At 38.9% G+C, this 18,787-nt stretch overlaps 1 protein-coding gene across 1 annotated transcript in view; it reads right to left on the reverse strand.

Annotated features, from left to right (window-relative positions):
• The window catches only part of HGF (hepatocyte growth factor), a 96,465-nt gene that overhangs the window by 41,043 nt on the left and 36,635 nt on the right, over nt 1-18,787 (reverse strand). The window contains exons 6-8 of the mRNA XM_018563566.1: nt 12,818-12,938; nt 3,975-4,093; nt 1,235-1,400 (exon numbers count right to left, since the gene is read on the reverse strand). Of these exons, the coding sequence (XP_018419068.1) occupies nt 1,235-1,400; nt 3,975-4,093; nt 12,818-12,938 (406 nt within the window). The remainder of the gene's footprint in view (nt 1-1,234; nt 1,401-3,974; nt 4,094-12,817; nt 12,939-18,787) is intronic.

Here is an 18,787-nt window from a genome sequence, read left to right on the forward strand (position 1 = left end):
ACATGTTTCAGAAAATATAATAAAAAGAGATGTACATATACAGTATGTGAAAATGTACAGTGGGAAATGTACATGTGTAAGGCCAAACATGTAATGTGATTTTGCTATATACACATGGTGCTTTCTACCGGTAGGATTTGTCCTTAAGAAATCTTAAAGCTGAATTCCAAAATGATATAAAAGACAAAAATTAATGCATCTCTCTATACCTTAATAAACAATTACACTTATTTAATGCAACTAGTCTAAACACCTGAATTTCACTTGAGTTTGTTCTCATGTAATCCCCTATACAGCAGCATGCAGACTGGGAAAGGAAGGGGAATCAGGTCTGCTGCATGCAAATGTGTTTACAAGGAACATGGTGATAGAAGGAGAGAGAAGAATAAGTAGAGAGTTAAACTAATTGGATGCTTAGCAGGCTGTGAATGAAGAGCGGACACCTCCGTTTGTCATCTATAGCCAACTGTAACAGGAAAAGTGGTGTAATCCCCCTTGCTATACTATGTGGCAGGGTTGAATCAGAACTGGATGGGCAGTAGGGATGAACAAATATGCCTGGGTTCAGTCGCTAACAGTTCTGCAAATCTTGCTCAATGTTTATAAACTTTGCAATAAAGCCCATTTAAGTCTATGGAGGCTAATGTTGTCAATGTAATTCCGGCTCTTTATAGGGCTGATAAGTAAACTATTGATATACAAAAGTCATGAGAAGTAGAGCTTGCCAAGGAAGACATGTTCCAACGGCAAAATAATAATAATAAAAAAAAACAGTATATTCCCCTACAGAAATTTGTCAACTTTCCCTAACAGCTTCAACACATACTGAAAAGTACTAGGCATTATCTGAATGGCTACTGCGATAAGTGAGTGACCCAATGTGTTTTCAGTGCAGAAGGGAAGTCACTCAGCACAGCACCATACAGTAATCAGAAGATCACTGTCAGTTCTGTAGTAGCTCTAGCTACTACAATGCTTTACAGGATCTCTGTTGGCCAATCAGGTGTGTCATATGCATACCGTTATTAGGCCAAGCTGGACCAATATAAGTTTACATAATAATTTATACCCAAAGTTCAGGTTTAAGTACCAGCATCACAAAGATTTTTTCATTATGAGCACAGAAATAGCTGTTGAAATTCATCTCTGCCCAATAATGTTGAAACATTAAAATGTAATAAAAAAACATTATACTGAATACAGTACCTATTATTGACATAAATAATTTTCTTACTTGCACTTGTAGTTTTCTGGAGTGAAATTATGTTGATGTGGAAACTGGGAATCCCACCTCTGACACTGGATTCCATTGTATGTTGTTGTGACAGTTCCACGATATCCTTCTGCTTGTCCCTTAATGCATTCTGTTGTAATATCAGTATTGTTGACAATGCTGTGTGCTAAGACAACCAAAACATCAGTAATAGAAAGGTTAATTGCTTCTGTAAAATGTTGTTATGAAAAATAAGAGACATGCTTTCCCTTAATGTTTTGTAAGGGGAGAATATAGCAGCAGGATTATTAATATTCCCTGACCTCAGAGGTGGCCAAATCTGCATCAGCAACTGTTGTATGCCTAGGTTACATATAGGTCCTATGTATTTTTCAGAAATGAAAATGAAGCCATGGTGCCACTTAAGTTAATGGACAGCTGTTCCTCTATCCAAGTTAAAAACATCTGGAGCACACACTCTTACTGTAATCAGTGTTATGTTCTGATGTATTAAAATATTTTATTTGGCATTCTCATTCTTTGAGATGCCAGATCCTTGCATTTTACAACACGTGAGGGTATAACCAAAGATAAGCCAAACATCATTTACTGAAAAGTGAGTAAAGTGTCATTGTGTTTTCTAAAGGCCTAAAAAAGTGTATTATAATAATTATGTTGGATGTTGCGTAAAAATATCTGGCTTAGTAAATTGAATTTTATTATAATGAACCTAGACTGCATTTTAATTTGTCTGCTTAGTGAATGACCAAATCTGATTAATCTGTGTGTCTAGACTGGTTTTTGGAAACTTAAAAAGGCACAGTCATTATTTTCTTCAGATATTAGCAATTGTTTGCAAGTTGCCTTGCCATGTTGCTTGTTGTTTGTTGTTTAAATTATTACTAAAGGCTGGGCATTTTTTACCTTAATGCATTCTCTGCATTAAGGTAAAAAAGGCATAGTACCCTTTTGACTCCCACGTCCCTCCCACATTTACCTGTCAGCGCCGCTTGTTACCGCCGCTTGTTACCGCCGCCAGTACCCGAAGCGATCCTCTATCCCAAACATCATGGTTTTGGAGGAGGATACTGAAGGCAGAGGAGCAGTAGGCTCCTTCTGCCACCAATCAAACTGTTGGGCAGAGAGGAGGGGAATGACCTGCCTGTCTATGGACACACACAGCTACTGCGGGCATGGCCGGGAATGCACACACATGGGTGCCTCAACAGTAGCTGATTAGCTGATTGTAGCACCCTGGGGAGGAGGTAAGAGGGAGAGCAATGCGGGGACTCCCTAAAAAACAAAGAACTGAAGAATTAAAAAAAGAAACACAAACCAAAGATCTGCATAAAGGCAGTCTCCCATTGATAAAAAGAAAAAAAATAAGGTTTAATATCACTTTAACCATTACATACTTTAAGAGCATGTGCCAGTTTGTCTATCATTGACAGACCCCCTTTCTATGATGTACATACGCGATCAATGTGTGATCACTGTAAACGCACATATTTCATTATTTGTTTGAGGTAAAAAATGTATAAGTCCAGCCAATTTTGCCTGAATCAAGAGCCAGTCTCATATCAATTGGCAACAATAGAAATCCTAAGTGATATGTGTAAGATATAAGACCTTTTTTGTGTCAAGTCATTTTTACAAAATAAAAGATATTTTATAATTTTATGACAATGTATTAGGTGAAAATATTCACTAAATAAACTGTGTGAATGTCCGCTTCAATTATCCAATCATGTACAGATTAAATTAATAATCAGGACTTTGCTTTTCCTATGAGTGGATAATTTAAGTGAATTTTCACTTGGTTTATTGAGTGAAGATTTTCAACTTCTTTAGTAAATCAGCCTCAATGTGTTCACAATACAACTTCTTTCCTTTATTCCAAATTAGCACAGGATACAAGCTTTACAGCTTTATCTTGTTTCCTGTGCTAATTTGGAATAAAGGAAAAACATTTTAATAGATACTGTGCAATCTTTCCTTTTTCTTCATGTGAAAAGAAACCCCTAGTTGCCAGATACGAAGCAGGATAGATGGATTGGACAAACATGAAAGTCAATTGTTTCATCCATCAGCACCAGAAGTGTCTGGTTGTGTCTGATTGTGCTCCCTCCTGCCTGAAACTTTTATGATCAGTGGGCTGAAACATGCAAGTTTATGACTGAAGCTCCTCCCAAAGGTTGAATCTTGTATACACAACCCTAAACCCCCCTAGAACTGTTACCCAATTTAGCAGGGATACTGGAAAATGATTACATTTCTTGAAACATACTGGGACCATGGTAGCAAAATCTGCCCTGAAATTCTCACTGCACTCTCACTTAGACCACATAACAACTGAAGTGGTTACTTGTCTCCCAGATGGATAGTCTGTGCTTGAATCGGAAGAACATGTTGCTAATTATATGGTCTGAATCAGACATCAATAGGGGGACAGAGCTGAGATCTCTGGGGATTTCCCTGCCAACATTTCCAAATATTATGAAAAGCTTGAAATGACGGAAACCATTGGCACTCACTCTAAAATAATAATGTAGTTTTCAGTGGACTAACAAGTGATTACATACTGTAAATGACAGCTATTATTCATTAGCAAGGATATGGTGTTTACCTAGCAAATTAATTAGTTGGCATGCTTGAAATGTAGTAGTCAAAGCAAATGTTTTCAGCATTTAATTTATTTGAAGTTTGGCATGCTAATAAAGAAAAAGTGAACTTAGAAGGCATATATTTGGTTACCACTCACCACAGGGCTTAATTGCACAGAACTCCCAGGGGGTGAGAGGGTCAAGTGTGTGACACCATGGTCTAGCTTTGCCATCAGGGTTGCGGCAGTAATTATCATTCAGTCCCTTGCTAGGATATCTAGAAAATGCAGTTAGAGAAAAAAGAAAACATCATGTGTCATCCAAGCAGACTGACAGAGCCAGATCACCTTTCATTTTTAAAACACCCAATTAGGTGTGGATTTCATGAGCACAGCATGGTATTCCAACTCATTAGGGGAGCTGATGATAACAGAAGGAAACCCCATCCTTTTAACTGGTAATGAGGTTTGTGATGTTCTGCTTGTTTCTCGAGCATTAAAAGGCCTAAGGTTATTCATTCTTTTCCATCATCTTGTTTCTAGTGAAAAGCGTTGTAATCAAAAATTAAAGTACCAGAATAAAAAATGACATTGTATCAGCTTATAGTACTGAGTTGGAATTTATGAAGCACAATAAAAAAAAAGTTGTTTATGGTCAATATTCACTTTCATAATGACAAGATGCAGCACATGTGCATTCAACAAAAAAAGAATGATAATATTAATGTTTTAAAGGAGAATCATGACATACAGTATAATAAATGTACTTATTACCTTTATCCTGCCAATAGCATTCCCTGCTTCCAAAGCCACTGCACATAAGAGATATCCATATTTCAGTAATCAGTGAAGAGCCACCAACAGCCCTGCACCTAGTTTGAATCTTCACAGGGGGCAGTAACAAGGTTTGTAACCCATCCCCTCCCTTCATTCAAACGTACAAGCCTTGGTGTGGCCAATGCAAGCACACCTGCTTTCGGACCAGAGCGTATACACTGTCCCATGGGTCTGTTTCCACAGCAACATGATGCCACGCTTAGCGGAAGGTGGCACAGTGAGGTAAGACATGCGAAAGCTGAGTCAGTGATTGCTACGAAGCCGCAGACATCAGTGCGGAGGAGAGGTGGGGATGGAAGATGGAAGCGGGGACAGAGCTGTGGGGAAAGAGCTACTATGCATGCACAGGTGTTCATGAAAGTGCAGCAGTTCCTACAAGGAGCTGTTTGTCAATGGGTGGGGAGGATCCCAACAATTGTTTCAGAATCTCTTCAAAGGGCATGGTTTAGCCACACCCACATTATCTTATAGTGAATCCTGAGCTTATGGTGTATTTTTGATTACAGGAGTACATTGCAAAATGTAACCCTGTGTTATTAGGAATCTAAAAATGTCATAAACAGTGTAAAGAGTTCATCTTTAATCAATCTCTGCTAATTTAGGAAATGCTTACCAAGACTTTAACCAAACCTTAAGATGCAAGCAAAACAACTCTTTTAAACATTTCCCTTTACAAACTTACTTTTATTATACTTACACTTTCTGCCATCAGAAAATTGAAAGATAAATACATAGATGAATCTGCAGTTCTTGGAACCCGATTAGTAAAAAGGTTTTATTAGGTTATCATGTATATGTAAATTCCTGTATAATTAGAACCACCTGCAGTTCAGAGGCTGTCGTATTTTCATTAACTCATAAATACCTAAAATGATTTAACAGATCCATAAACCAGCATAACTTCAGAAAACATCAGTTGTTCTGATGAGTTTGGGGAAGGAAGCAATTCGCTGGTTGCTATTCGTCATATATCAAAAAGTATATGTATATACATGTATGCTGAAATGCTTTTCATTAAATCACAAAATCCTAGATGGAATGCAGACAGAAAGAGAGGAATTTCCTAAATATGATCTGTGAACTCTAATAATAAAATATGTAATGTACAGCTTCAAAGTTATTTGAAATAAAAAATAATTATTGCTATTATTATTTACCCCTTAGGGTTCCTACTAATACATTTTAAAGTGTATCTAATGCCAAAACTTAGCTTTTTCTTTTAGATAGCTGGTGCCTTTTTTTTGTCGGTACCCCAACTGAAAAGATTCACCCTCTCTCTTTTTATTCTGGTGATCATTATTGCTGGGACCGCTAGAGATGGGAAATTTGTCAGTTGTCAGCAGAACAAGAATCGTGGTTTTAGCAACCTATTTGCACAGAGAAAACTTTAAATACATTTTAATTAGAAAACCTTTAAGTACACTGCCTATAAGAGTGGAGAGGCAGAATGCCACATGGAACTTACGTGTATGGACTTATATAGGCAGATAACGTATCTCATAAAAATGCTATCCAATGTTTAATGTAGATATAATAAAATAAAATAATTTAGTATCACAAACACTCACTACAGATCATGACAGAAACACGGTCTTTAGGGCTTGCAGCTGCACTTTATGGTAGAAGCAAATATTTAGCAATATCTTAATAAAAACAACCATGGTATTATGAGATGATTGCAGAGGATTAGGTTCTATATTATTTTATTGTATGATTTTTTTTAAATAAGCTAGATGCCATAAAAAAATATTTGCAGCTGCAGATTAGCCTAAAGGTGTATCTAGCACAGTGCCTGTAAAGCACAGACTCATTACATCGTTTTGAGAGCAGGGAAACTGAGGATTAAACCTGAGGGAATAAATGAAAATAATGTTGTCCTGAGATAATGTAAAACATAAAAAGATAATAAGGTTTTTTTGTGGTTCATGTAACTGCCAACTAATTCATATATTTTTTTTTTACCAAAGGGCCTAAAGTAGTCATCTGCTTTAAATATTGTTAACACAACTGACTTTGAAGAGGCGAAGCTGAGCTATTGCTAAAAATAGATGTTGCAAGCATAGTTTTCAGTTTAATTTTTGTTGAGCTTGCAGCCGTTGGCCATGAATTCTGTAGTATAGCTGCAGTTGTTAAGACATACTCATATGGAAATATTTAAGGAAGCTAGGGCATAAGCAGACTGTGGAATTGTCCATATCATCCTATCAGGTCCTTGCTTTAATCCTCTACAAACCAACATTCAGATGATTCATATAACCAATTTATTCATACAATGTCTGTTATTTTTGTTTGTCTCAGCTTGTTTGATGAGAAAGTTAAGGTATATATCCATAGAAACGACACAGAAGTGCTCTACAGTTTCTTTATTGCAAAGTATTTATGAAAATCTATCAGTGCCATAATATTTAATGCTAGCATGAGTGGGTTTGACAAAACAGAGGGAACGAGCAGAACAAAAAAAGAGTTAAAAAGTTTTTAAAAAAGTAAATAGAAAACGATTGTGCGGAGCTAGCAGTGACAGCTAGCTCCGCCCAATAGTTTCCTATTGTCCGGCGGCTCTGCTGCCGTCAAAAAAACGAGAAAAAAAAACTCTCCCGGGCGCTCTGGGAGCCTCCCGCTCCCGGCTGCCCAGGAGAGAAACACTGCTGTTCTTTTTTTTTCTTTATTCTGATTCATTATTCTGACACGGAGCGATGTTAGAATAGAAAAACAAAATATTTCCCATTGAAATGCATTGCTACATTACTATTGGCTATTTCAATTTGCAATAGCCAATAGTAAACTAGTATTGTACCCACCCTCTGCTGATGGACCTGATGGAGAACTGCAGCAGAGGGCGGGTACAATGCTAGTTTTTTTTTCTATTCTGACATCGCTCCGTGTCAGGATAAAGAAAAAAAAGAAACAGCAGTGTTTCTCTCCTTGGCTGCCGGGAGCAAGAGACTCCCGGGGCGTCAGGGAGAGTTAGCTGTTTGGAGATCAGTGTCCCTGGTTAGCTGGTAACCAGGGACACTGATCTCTCTGCAAGTGGCCGGAGCCAGACGTAATATCACGGCTGACTCCGCCCAGCTGTCAGAAGCAGGCTGTCGGCCAGCCAATGGTCGGCTGCTCGGCCAGCTTCGGCTTTCAGCGCGGCTCAGCCGAGCCGATGCATATGCGTTTGGCAGACTGAGCCGCTCGGCCATGTTCGGGAGCTGTACGGGCTATAGTGAATAGCCCGTACAGCACCCCTTCGGTTCTACTCAACCGAAGGGGTCCTGGGGCCGAAGCTAGCTGAAGGATCGGCCGAAGCTACGGCTAGATCCTTCGGCAGCTTCATGAATAGACCCTTATATGTAATTGTTCTCCAAATCTCTGTTGGACTGGTAGTTGTTGCCAAGGCATTGAGAAAACAGTGCTCTAGAATAGAGCTCAATGCATTCTTGAAGCAGACAGGGTACTCTAGATCAGCAGTTGATTTCCTGCAGTCCCGCAGGATTTGACAATTAACCCCTTGCCATCCGCCCATCGTAAAAGCACAGGCCCACCCGCTTCCTGGCGGGTGGGCGTACATTTATGTGATTTTTTTCACTGCTGCCGGGAAAGAACAAGTGCCTGCCTGATGAAGGGGATCCTGTGAGACCCCTAAACATTGCATTGAGTGTATCACATAATGCTGCCCATGCGTCAATAAATAGATGTATTTGATTTTGCTATTGGAGTGCCGCTGTCTATATTTCTACTTGTGATTAGTACGGTTGCCATCCGTCGACCTCTACAACACCCACTTTTATTATTTTGGAATAGCGGTCTCAAGTGTGATGGGTTTATGGACTTTATCCTGACAGGGACAGATTTCCCAAAATCATATCTATATTCCTGCTATATGTCCCTGTCAGACATCTGTAGCAAGGTGAAAAAACAGAAAACACTAATCTATTGATCTCAATAAAAAGCCACTAAAAAAAATTCCCCCACTTAACCTGCCATTTATGTGTTTATTTTCTTCATACTAAGTCAGTCTTACACTAAGCAGCAATCAAGTTTACTTTATTCTCAATATGCATTTGTATTATTCATCAATATGTCAGCATACTAAAGTGCAGGCTTTGCTTCTGGAAACATGTTTTTTCAATTAGGCAGGATACAAAATTATGCTCCACATAAATCAATGTTCACTGTAAAAGTATAAAAGGTCCATCGTTGTACCATGATCCATGTCTTGTGTGTAAGCCATCACTGTTTAATATCAGATGTCAGTTTTATGCAGAGAAATCCAATTTAAGATTCCTGAGCTTTTAATCTGCTAGCAGATATAAGTATATTGCTAAATTCTTTGCTGAAAGGGAGTCTAAAGAAGAGAGTTATGAGTTCTCCCAGGTTATAAAAATGTATCTGTCCCACTGAATAATGAACCTGTATAAAAGGTAACCATGAACCAAAAATGATTCATATGGGAAGTACCTTCCTATGAAAATTCCTAAACTTTTAACTACACGTGATTAAATAACTTGACTTGTTTTACAATGTTGTTTTATACTGTCCCATATGTCAAGGCCAGACTACTTTCTAGGCATCCTAGGATTACCCTGTATTGCCTCCACTGGGAGTGTCAGGAAAAATGAACAAAGTTACTTTTTATATGAAATTATCCTTATTACACTATGTAGTAATTTGCCACAAGATTCAAGATTTAGGGTATTAAAAAACTAGTAAACAATCAACCAAGGTTTTATTTAACTATATTAAAAGGAATATGTTGGCAGAGAAAGACACTTACAATTCTACCAACATATGCCCTGTTCATAGCCCTCATTTTATATGTCATAAGAGGGCTTTCTACTCCCATCAGTAACTGCATGTGTTGTCAGAAATTTCAACTGTAAGTGAAGAATTATAGAATTAAATTTAAGATATATTGCAGTTAATTTTAATAAAGGCAAATGTGCTGTTCGCTTTGCAACCAAATTTTCCATTAGTTTAGTGAGTGCGGTGAAAGTTCATTTTGCAAAGAATACCCTATCATGTGCAAGGAAAATTCTAAAAAAATGCTTGCATGTGATTGGATTATAAAAGTCACATGAGATTTTACCTCATTCACTAAGCTATGGGAAAATTCCCTTGCAATGTGCATATTTCTTTGCAAAGTGAACGGCCTAATTGCCTTTTGTAAATCAACCCCTATGTATTTATAATTTTGGGTAGGCAGAAAACCTGTGCAATAAGATTCAATGTGGTTTAAACCATACCATTTGCAGCATTCTGTATGGACATAGTGGTTGATTTATAAAGGAGTAGAATGTTCACCAGTTAAAGTGACACTAAACTCAGGAGTTAAATCTTAAAAATGCCTTCAAGTACTCTAACTAATAGCAAAAATCTAGCTTATTTCTCTATCACTCGGCTGTAGGTCCTCAAATAATCTCTGAATTAATGCTGACACTTTCCTTCCTCCTGGAGGGTGGCTAATTTTGTTCCCCATGGTCCCTGTGTTTTGTAAAGCAGCCACCACTCTAAGCTTGCTCCTGTGATAAACTAAAATCTCAATACAAATTAGTAAACTAAACAGAAGATTATAGTCCATCACAGGAGTGAGCGAGGGAATGGTGGCTACTTTACAACACACACAGGGACTGTGGGGAACAAAAGTACTCAACCTCCAGAAGGAAGGATAGTGTCAGCAGGAATTCAGAGATGATTTGAGGATCTACAACTGAGTGATACACATATAAGATACATTTTTGTTAATAGTTAACCATTTCAGGTGGGTTATACCAAGTGAAGTGGTTATAAAAAGAACACACCTTGTACCGATTGGCAGAATGTGTTCTCCCCCACACTGCGGCCGGCTACCCTGGGCTCCACTGTCCCCCCATGTGGGCCCGGGACCGGCACGGCAGGTCTCTCCACATTGATTGGGGAGAGATCAGCAAGCTTCTAGCTGCTGATATGTCCTCCGATCACTGGACCAGGAAGTGTTGTGTATTACATCACTTCCGGTGTCACTATTTACATTCTTAGGCTCTTAGAGTCAGGAGAAGAAGCTGGGGAAGCAGATCTCTGCTTTATTAGCTTATTTGGGGTCCCTAGGTGACATTAGGGGTCGGAAAGAAAATATGTCTCTATAAAGAGGACCAGTCACATCCTATTTGCTACTACATACCGGGCTTGTTAGACCCTATGTGATAGCAATAAAGTTAAAAGTGTAAAAAAATAAATAAAAAGTGTTTAAAAAAATAAAACATATAAAAAATGTTTTTTAAATACAAATTTTTTTTTAAAGTCCCCTGCCCCCCAAGTGCATGCACATACATATGCAAACATGCGTCTGTGCGCCTACGTGCAAAAATTGCGCTACATGTGTTACATATTGCCGTGAATGTCAGAGTGAGAGCAATAATTCTAGTGCCATTAATCACTGTTAACACTAAACACAGTGACCTCTACACGAAACACTTTTAAAGTGACCTCTATGGGAAACTTTGTGAAGTGTAGTTTTTTGCGGCTTTGCAGGCCAACACAATTTTAAGGCTTGACGTGTTTGTATCTATTTATCCAACGTCAACCCATCTTTTATATTTTGCAAAACAATTGGGCATTATATTCTGTTTCTGTGCTTTAGGTTTCATTTTGGTGTATTTTATCCTAAAAATACTGGTTTGATAAACATTTGCGCAAATAACGTGCAACATAAAAAATTGCAGAAAATGTATCATTTGAGGTTTGAAGCTGCTTTCTAGCCAAAATTACAGATTTTATCATGTGTGTGCAAATAGTAAGACATTTCTCTGGACAGCAAGTAGTTAAGGTACCTGAATTTATTTTTAAGATTTACCTCCTGAGTTTAATGTCACTTTATTTATATTAACTTCAACCACGAATTATATTGTTCTATATTCTTTTCAGCTCCCACGCAAATGATTGGGTATTTGCAAAAAAACGTTTACTGAGTTAAGTGAACATTCTACTTCTTTAGTAAAGCAACCCTGTAGCTTGCAATCTTTTTATGCATGCATATTTATTTACATAGTTTGTTATATAATTTAGATGTATCATCTTTTCTGAACAGTGTACCTAATTTGATAATACTATGAAACAAGAACACTACATCAATTTTCCTACCATTTTAAATGTGACTATATTGATGTTTATGTGCCTGATACATTTCCTGATCAGTTTAAATTAGTCAATATTGAATTCAGCATTGATATGAAATTCAATCCCCCAGGTGCAATGATGGACATTAGGACGAAGAGAAAATGACATCTGTGTATGCTTAATGTCATACCAGATTATATTCTTAAATAAAGGATTAATCTATGACTGGAAATCACAATGTTGTTTACCAAAATGCTCTACAATTAGTCATGACTAATAGAAAACAATATTGGTTTCCTCATTAGCAAAACAAATAGCAAGTACAGTAGGAGAAAGTACATTGTATTTACAAATGTTTACATTTTACAACACTAACCCACACAATTCTAACTTCTTTTAAAAAAATGCAACCAGTCTGAACATTCGTAGTGATAAGTAGTGCAACATGAATGATGTATCTAGAATTGTATTCATAGATTTCCGGGAAGGTTGTAAAATCTTTGAGTCCGAATGTTCAGTCGTTCCCTTTTCCCTAAGGTAACAGTACTTTGCAGCATTTGTGAGTATTTGAATGCAAATGACCACATGTAATTATTATCAGGCAGACATTCTAATCTAAGTTGTTTAAATCTAAATGTTAAATGCTGCTGTATACTAATACTATCATGTCAGCTTGGTTCCAGCTTGATGAAATTTTTAATTTTGTGGCGAAATCAGTTTTGCCAAAACCACTCTGTTCAACCCTAATGGACAATATTACAGTCCCACCAGACATGTAAGCAGGGTAAACCCCATTATTGAGCATCAATGTATTTAACCCTGGAGCAGTTTTCAACCTCTCAGTCCCTTTAAACTTTTCTGAACAGAAGCACATAAACCCAATCATGGATCAACAACCCATCTATCCAATTAACAGACACATTCCAGGAAGTTTACATAAGCAGGTTATTTAACTTCTGTTTACAATTCAATCCTTAGTTGGTTTAAAATAAGGCGACTTTAAACTCAATTCAGTTGAATTTCTCGTAGATCAGGGTATAGCCCATTCTAAATTTTTATAATGAAATGTTTTTTTGGGCAGTACTTACCGCTCGGGACGAAATTTGTGCTTATGTGGCCTCTGCAAATCCCATCGCTGACATTCTTTTCCTGTCTCTGTGTAATCCATCACTCCTCTGTAATGTTCCCCATTGCACGTCACACATTCCACTGAAAATAAATTGCAGTGTATATTTTAGCAGAGAACACAAATGTGTGGTTAAGTTAATATAAAATGTTAAATAAATGCATGTCTGGGCTCTGAACTAAAAACTGGCATGACTGTTACAGGTTTTGAGACAAACAATTTAATCACACTTGCCATTGTAAAAAATGTTTAAAGATGTCTATATGCCCCCACATGCCTTCCTCACACTCTCACGAGCACCAAAATTTGTGGAGTTCTAGTATACAAACCCCAACACTGTGTAGCAACCAAGTGCTTTTCTAACCCCTCCTGCCTTCCTTACCTTCATAGATTATAACTGTGATAGCTAAATTCACTGGGCAACAGAAGGGGGCAGGAGCCAGTGTCTATCAATATGGTTTTGAAATGGTGAAATTTGCTTACAAGAGCAGACATAAATTTGGTGCTCTCTTGAAATGTGAGAAGATCAGTACATTGGTACACTTCAAATCAGAACCCCAGAACCAAACATTTAGACAAGGAGACTGTTGAAACATTACGTATCAATGCAAGCACCCATACCCTTCCTCATCTATGACCTATGCTTAACACTCATCCTCACCTTATTTGACAAGTCATTTTGGTGCCAAAATTGCGTCACTGGAAATTCCTTCCATGGTATGCCACATGTGTGCCTTCATTGTTCCAGAAACCAGTTTAGCATAATGTTTAGGTGTAATGAGAGGTGTACTTTAATTGAAATAAATGGCTTAGCATTAGGCAGTGGAATTCTGCTGTAGGCTACAATTTTCAGACTATTGAGTGTATTGTTAAAACATATAACCACTGAAATCACATTGGCTGTGAAGAGTTAAGTAGAACAAAATTGATTTGATATGCCAAACAGTAGGATATGAACTACTACTTAAAGGAGAACTATGAGGTGAGTGCTTTTCACTCACCTCATAGTTCTAGCCGACCTGTGACAATGAGACTGTCACAGGTCAGCTCAGTAGATCGGGAGGTGAGTGAACACATGCCGGTGTTCGCTCACTTCTCGATCCTGTCACGGCTCTCTGCTGTGACAGGGGAGGGGATGGATTCCCTGGCGGACTGGCGGAACGAATGGACTGGCTGACTGGCGGAACGGACAGGGAGGGGGTGGGTACAGCTGGCTCTGCCTCTAGATAGGCAAAGCCAGCTGTTACTCACGCAGCTGGGTGGATCTCGACATCGATGTTGGGATCCGCTCCGCGTGCAGTGTCTCAGTATACTGTAGCTCGCGGTATACTGAGCTTAGGGTGACGGGAGGATGCTAGTTTGTGTCCTCCCGTCACCCTAAGGCGAACTATGGGGAAAAGCCCTGACCCCATAGTTCTCCTTTAACCAACATTTATCAAATTTTGTAATGTCCTCTTGAAATCCCAATAACGGCATGAAATATTATTTTGACGTTCACTCTCGCCAAAAAAGACTTGTTACTTTAGTACTGCTGTCTACAGTTCCTATAGGAGTTATTCTTACATCATACCTTGTTATGTTTTGCATTTAAGATCTTAATTTAATTTATTTAATTTCCACACTAAATTAGATACAGCAAGCTGAAAACATTGCAGTGATGTTCTGAGAAATCCATTACTCATTGATTAGCATGGGGCCATTTCTACTCCTTTTGTATTTCCTTCCTAGTAACTAGCAACACATGGTAAAAGATTGGTGTATTCTTACTACTAAACAGTGGAGCACCGCTGATAAACAATGGAGCACCAAAACCAATGGAGCAGAACCAACATATATTAATCGGTCTATATGCTACAGCAGGTTTTAGGGCCTTTGAATCAAGCAATCCTGCAATTAGAAAGGCCTATGTAGCCTGTGGGTCTAACAGAAAATGTTTAACCTGTGTCCAAATTATGCACACTTAAGTGTTTACATATACTGAACAAGCAGTGCAAACACTTTAAAACAAGCCCTCATTTAACTCTGGCTGCAGCTATTGTGCAGAAATATACTTTCAAATTTCACAACAGAGGCAATCAAATCATACTGCTGAAACTTGACTTTGACTCATTAAAGTGACACTAAACTCAGGAGTTAAATCTTAAAAATGCATTCAAGCACCTTAACTATTAACAACAATGTAGCTTATTTGTGTAGACCCTCAAATCATCTCTGAATTTGTGTTAACACTGTTCTTTCATCTGGAAGGTGGCTACTTATGTTCCCCATGGTCCCTGTGTGTGTTGTAAAGTAGCCACCGCTCCAAGCTTTCTCCCATGACAGACTATAATTTAAATACAAATTGAAAACTTAATGTTAGATTGCAGTCCATCACGGGAGTGGGTTTGGAATGGGGGCTACTTTACATACAGTATACTGTATTTATAGACAGTCAGCTAATATCAAGAATGGTTAAACATCAGTTTAAAGATCAAAACCCTGGCTGTTATTCTGCAGCCACGGAGCTTTATTGGTCTTTGGATGAGGGTGTATGGAGTGGGAGGAGGGGACATGGATGAACACTTTGGCATCGGTGAGAACAGGGACAGCCTTAGAGAACCAATTTCTACTGGTTGGTCAAAGTTGGCCTATTACCGCTTCATGAAAAAGCATGTGTGATTGTCAAAACTACCTGAAGAAAGCCTCTTTTTAAACTAAAATGAATTAGAATGGGGTATGGCTGCTGTATGCAAGACAAGCTAATTGTAAAAGAAAAAAATCAATTCCATAGTCAAATATGCACTGCCAGCGTATGCTGTTGCTGAAGCTGTCCATGAAAATTGTATTGTTCTGTAACACACCATACAGCTTTAAAGTGTTCTCTCAAGTATGTTATTTAAAGGATTTGAGTATTTTCAATGGTGCTCCTGAAGCCAAAAAAATCTCCTGCTTTATGGTCACCTTGGCAGTGCCCACCTTCCCATGCTTTTATATATTTTTTGACAGTAGTTTGCCTTTTAGTCCTAAAAATGAAAAAACAAAAACTGCCATTGACTTTAGTGGTATTCAACACTAATTTTGGGTTTGCAACACTTCAAACAGGGTTTGTAGAAATTTCAACAAATTAAATCTGGGCAGATTCCCTCATCTCTAATCATTTGCTCAATGAACCAAGCACAGCTTTTATGGACATGTTTTACAAGTTAATATGATTAAACAGAAATACGTATGGTCAACAGTTTTTTTTATCTTTGGGTAAACAAAATAACTTTTAGATTTGGAATCTCCTTAAAGCAAAACAAATTATGTAAACTTTTTGAAAAAAGAATAATGTTAGGAGACATTGCAAATTCAAAACTTTTTTTAGAAAAACATAAATTGTTCTCCTATACAGAGAGTATTTCCACTAAATGCCCAAAAAATTATGTGTATAACCAGGGCTTGAAAAATTTGGCGGTGTCTCACCAGTCAGTCAAAAATTTCACCAGTCAGCATGACCGGACTATAGCCTTGCAATATATGTTAAAAAATTTGGAACACATTTGTTTGGATTTGGTAAGACATTCAAAAGCGTGTGTCTGCAACTATTGTGTTTCTCCAGGGCCACCTGGTTTGGATTTAGAAAGTAAAACTGCCAAACCATAGAATACAATGGTTATAAAATAAAAATGCTGATGCTAGAATGTTGTGAAGCCAGTCTTCCTTTTGTTTTCTTTATGCTCTATGTTTTCTTTCCATAATTTAGTGTTTCTTGAGTAAATACAAAGGATATGTTTATTTGCTAGAATGCAAATTCCAATAATACATGATTCATACTGTACATTGATGTTAAAGACTTATTATTATTAATTATTTAGCATTTCTAAAATATGTTTTAAACACACCAAAGGCACATTGAGCAAAAGAACATTAACCAATTAAAGGGTAATTACAACATTTTGAACAGCACAGTTTAAACTTATTGGCATTGGCAAGCCGTTAAAGTGTATCTATTGCTATTTTTTGATAGAATGTGTAAAGGTGCCCATACACTGTACGAGTCTCGTACGAGAATCGCTGGAAATCCCGCGATCGTACGAGAATCGTACAGTGTATGGAAGGTGTGCGACTGTTTCTACTGTATGGTCGCACGTCTTTTGTCGAACCAGCATGCTCGAAAACCCGCAAAGAATCGTTTGATTGTCGGCGGGTTTCTAGCCTGCTCGTTCGATAGCTGTGGAACGGGCCGGTGTGCGCACGCACACCGGCCCGTTCTGCATTGCGGTCATCGGAAGCCCGCCCCTCAGCGGGGCGGGCTTTCGATGATCGCAAGTACGATCTGCCCGTCCAAGGTGGGCAGATCGTACGAGCTTTCAATAAGCATACGACCATCGCAAGACAAAAGTCTTGCGATGGTTGTAAGGTGTATGGGCACCTTTAGTGTATAACAACTGTTGTGTTTTTATTGCTGCCTGTGTCATCACTGGGCAGAATAATTCTCTATTTCTCCTGGTGACCATTATCAAAGGGACTAATCCAAGTCTTTGAGTTTCACCAGAACAGGAATATAGGGGTAGTGTCCCAATGGTAGAGGATTGCCTTAACTTTGGATAGATTTCTTCTCACTTTCCATTGTGTCTGCAGGACAGGAAGTGGAGGGATATCTTCCTAATGGGACGCAGGCAATATTTTAAAGAAAACCCTGTCATGAGAGCAGAGGCGTAACTAGAACCTTCAGGGCCCCGGTGCAAGAAACCATGACGGGCCCCCCATCCCCAACCGCCATGGCACCGCATGTTAACAGGAAAGCTGCCGAGCTCCCCAGCAAGCGCGGGACCTCAGGCAGCCGCTTGTTTAAAATTTTAGTGCAGTGTTCTGTCGAGAACGCTGACCCAGTATCTGCGCTTGCGTACAAACGGGATTACCGAGAAAACCGGCATTTATTTACAAAGTATTTGTTTGTAATTGTTAATTGTGACCGTTAATATTATACTGTCCATGGCAGGAAATGATGGGTGGCAGTGAATGATGGGTTGCAGTGAATGACGGGTGGCAGTGAATGACGGATGGAATATTATTAACAGTCACAATTAACGATTTAAACAAGATACTTTGTGAATAAATCCCGGTTTCCTCGATAATACTGGTCTGTGCGCAAGCGCAGATGCTGAGGTCGCCAAATTCGACTACGTAGGCGTTCTCGACAGAACACCGGTATCTGTGTTTAGTATCGGGGCATTTTCACGAGTATTCGCGAAAATGCCCAGTATTGGCACTGGTGCATCCCTACTTAATAATAAAATGGATTGCTGGGACTTGTAGTCCTACATAGTTGGAGCTATTCTGCATTGCTGTATAATCAACATACAGGAATGCAGAATACCACCAGCTATGCGGGACTACAAATCCCAGCAATACATTATAATCAAAGTAAGCTATGCAGAACACCACCAGCATCCCCCACACACACTATCATGTATTGCTGGGACTTGTAGTCCTACATAGTTGGATATATTCTGCATTACTGTATAATCATCATACAGTAATGTAGAATACCACCAGCTATCCGGGACTACAAGTCCCAGCAATACATTATAATAGAAGTCAGCACTACAGAATCCCACTACACCAGCATCCCCCCTCCCACTCCAGACTTACCTTCCGTCTCCTGCAGGGCCCTCTTCCTCGTCTCCGCGGCCAGGGGGCGGGGCTAAGTGGAGAGTGTCCTCACACAGCAGAATGTGCCTGCAGCACATTCTGTGGGACAGAGGCGGCTCTAGACTTTGTGAGGCCTTAGGCAAAATTCAAATGTGAGGCCCCTCCCCCACTTACACCAATAATGAAAAAGGTTGTATACAGAGAACAAGGATGGGACGCAGAGGACAGGGGTGGGACGCAGAGTACAAGGGTGAGACGCACAGTAGAGAGGTGGGACGCACAGTAGAGAGGTGGGACGCACAGTACAGGGGTATGA

This window comes from Nanorana parkeri, unplaced genomic scaffold (assembly GCF_000935625.1).
Source record: "Nanorana parkeri isolate BGI_ZX_2015 unplaced genomic scaffold, ASM93562v1 scaffold676, whole genome shotgun sequence".
NCBI lineage: Eukaryota > Metazoa > Chordata > Amphibia > Anura > Dicroglossidae > Nanorana > Nanorana parkeri.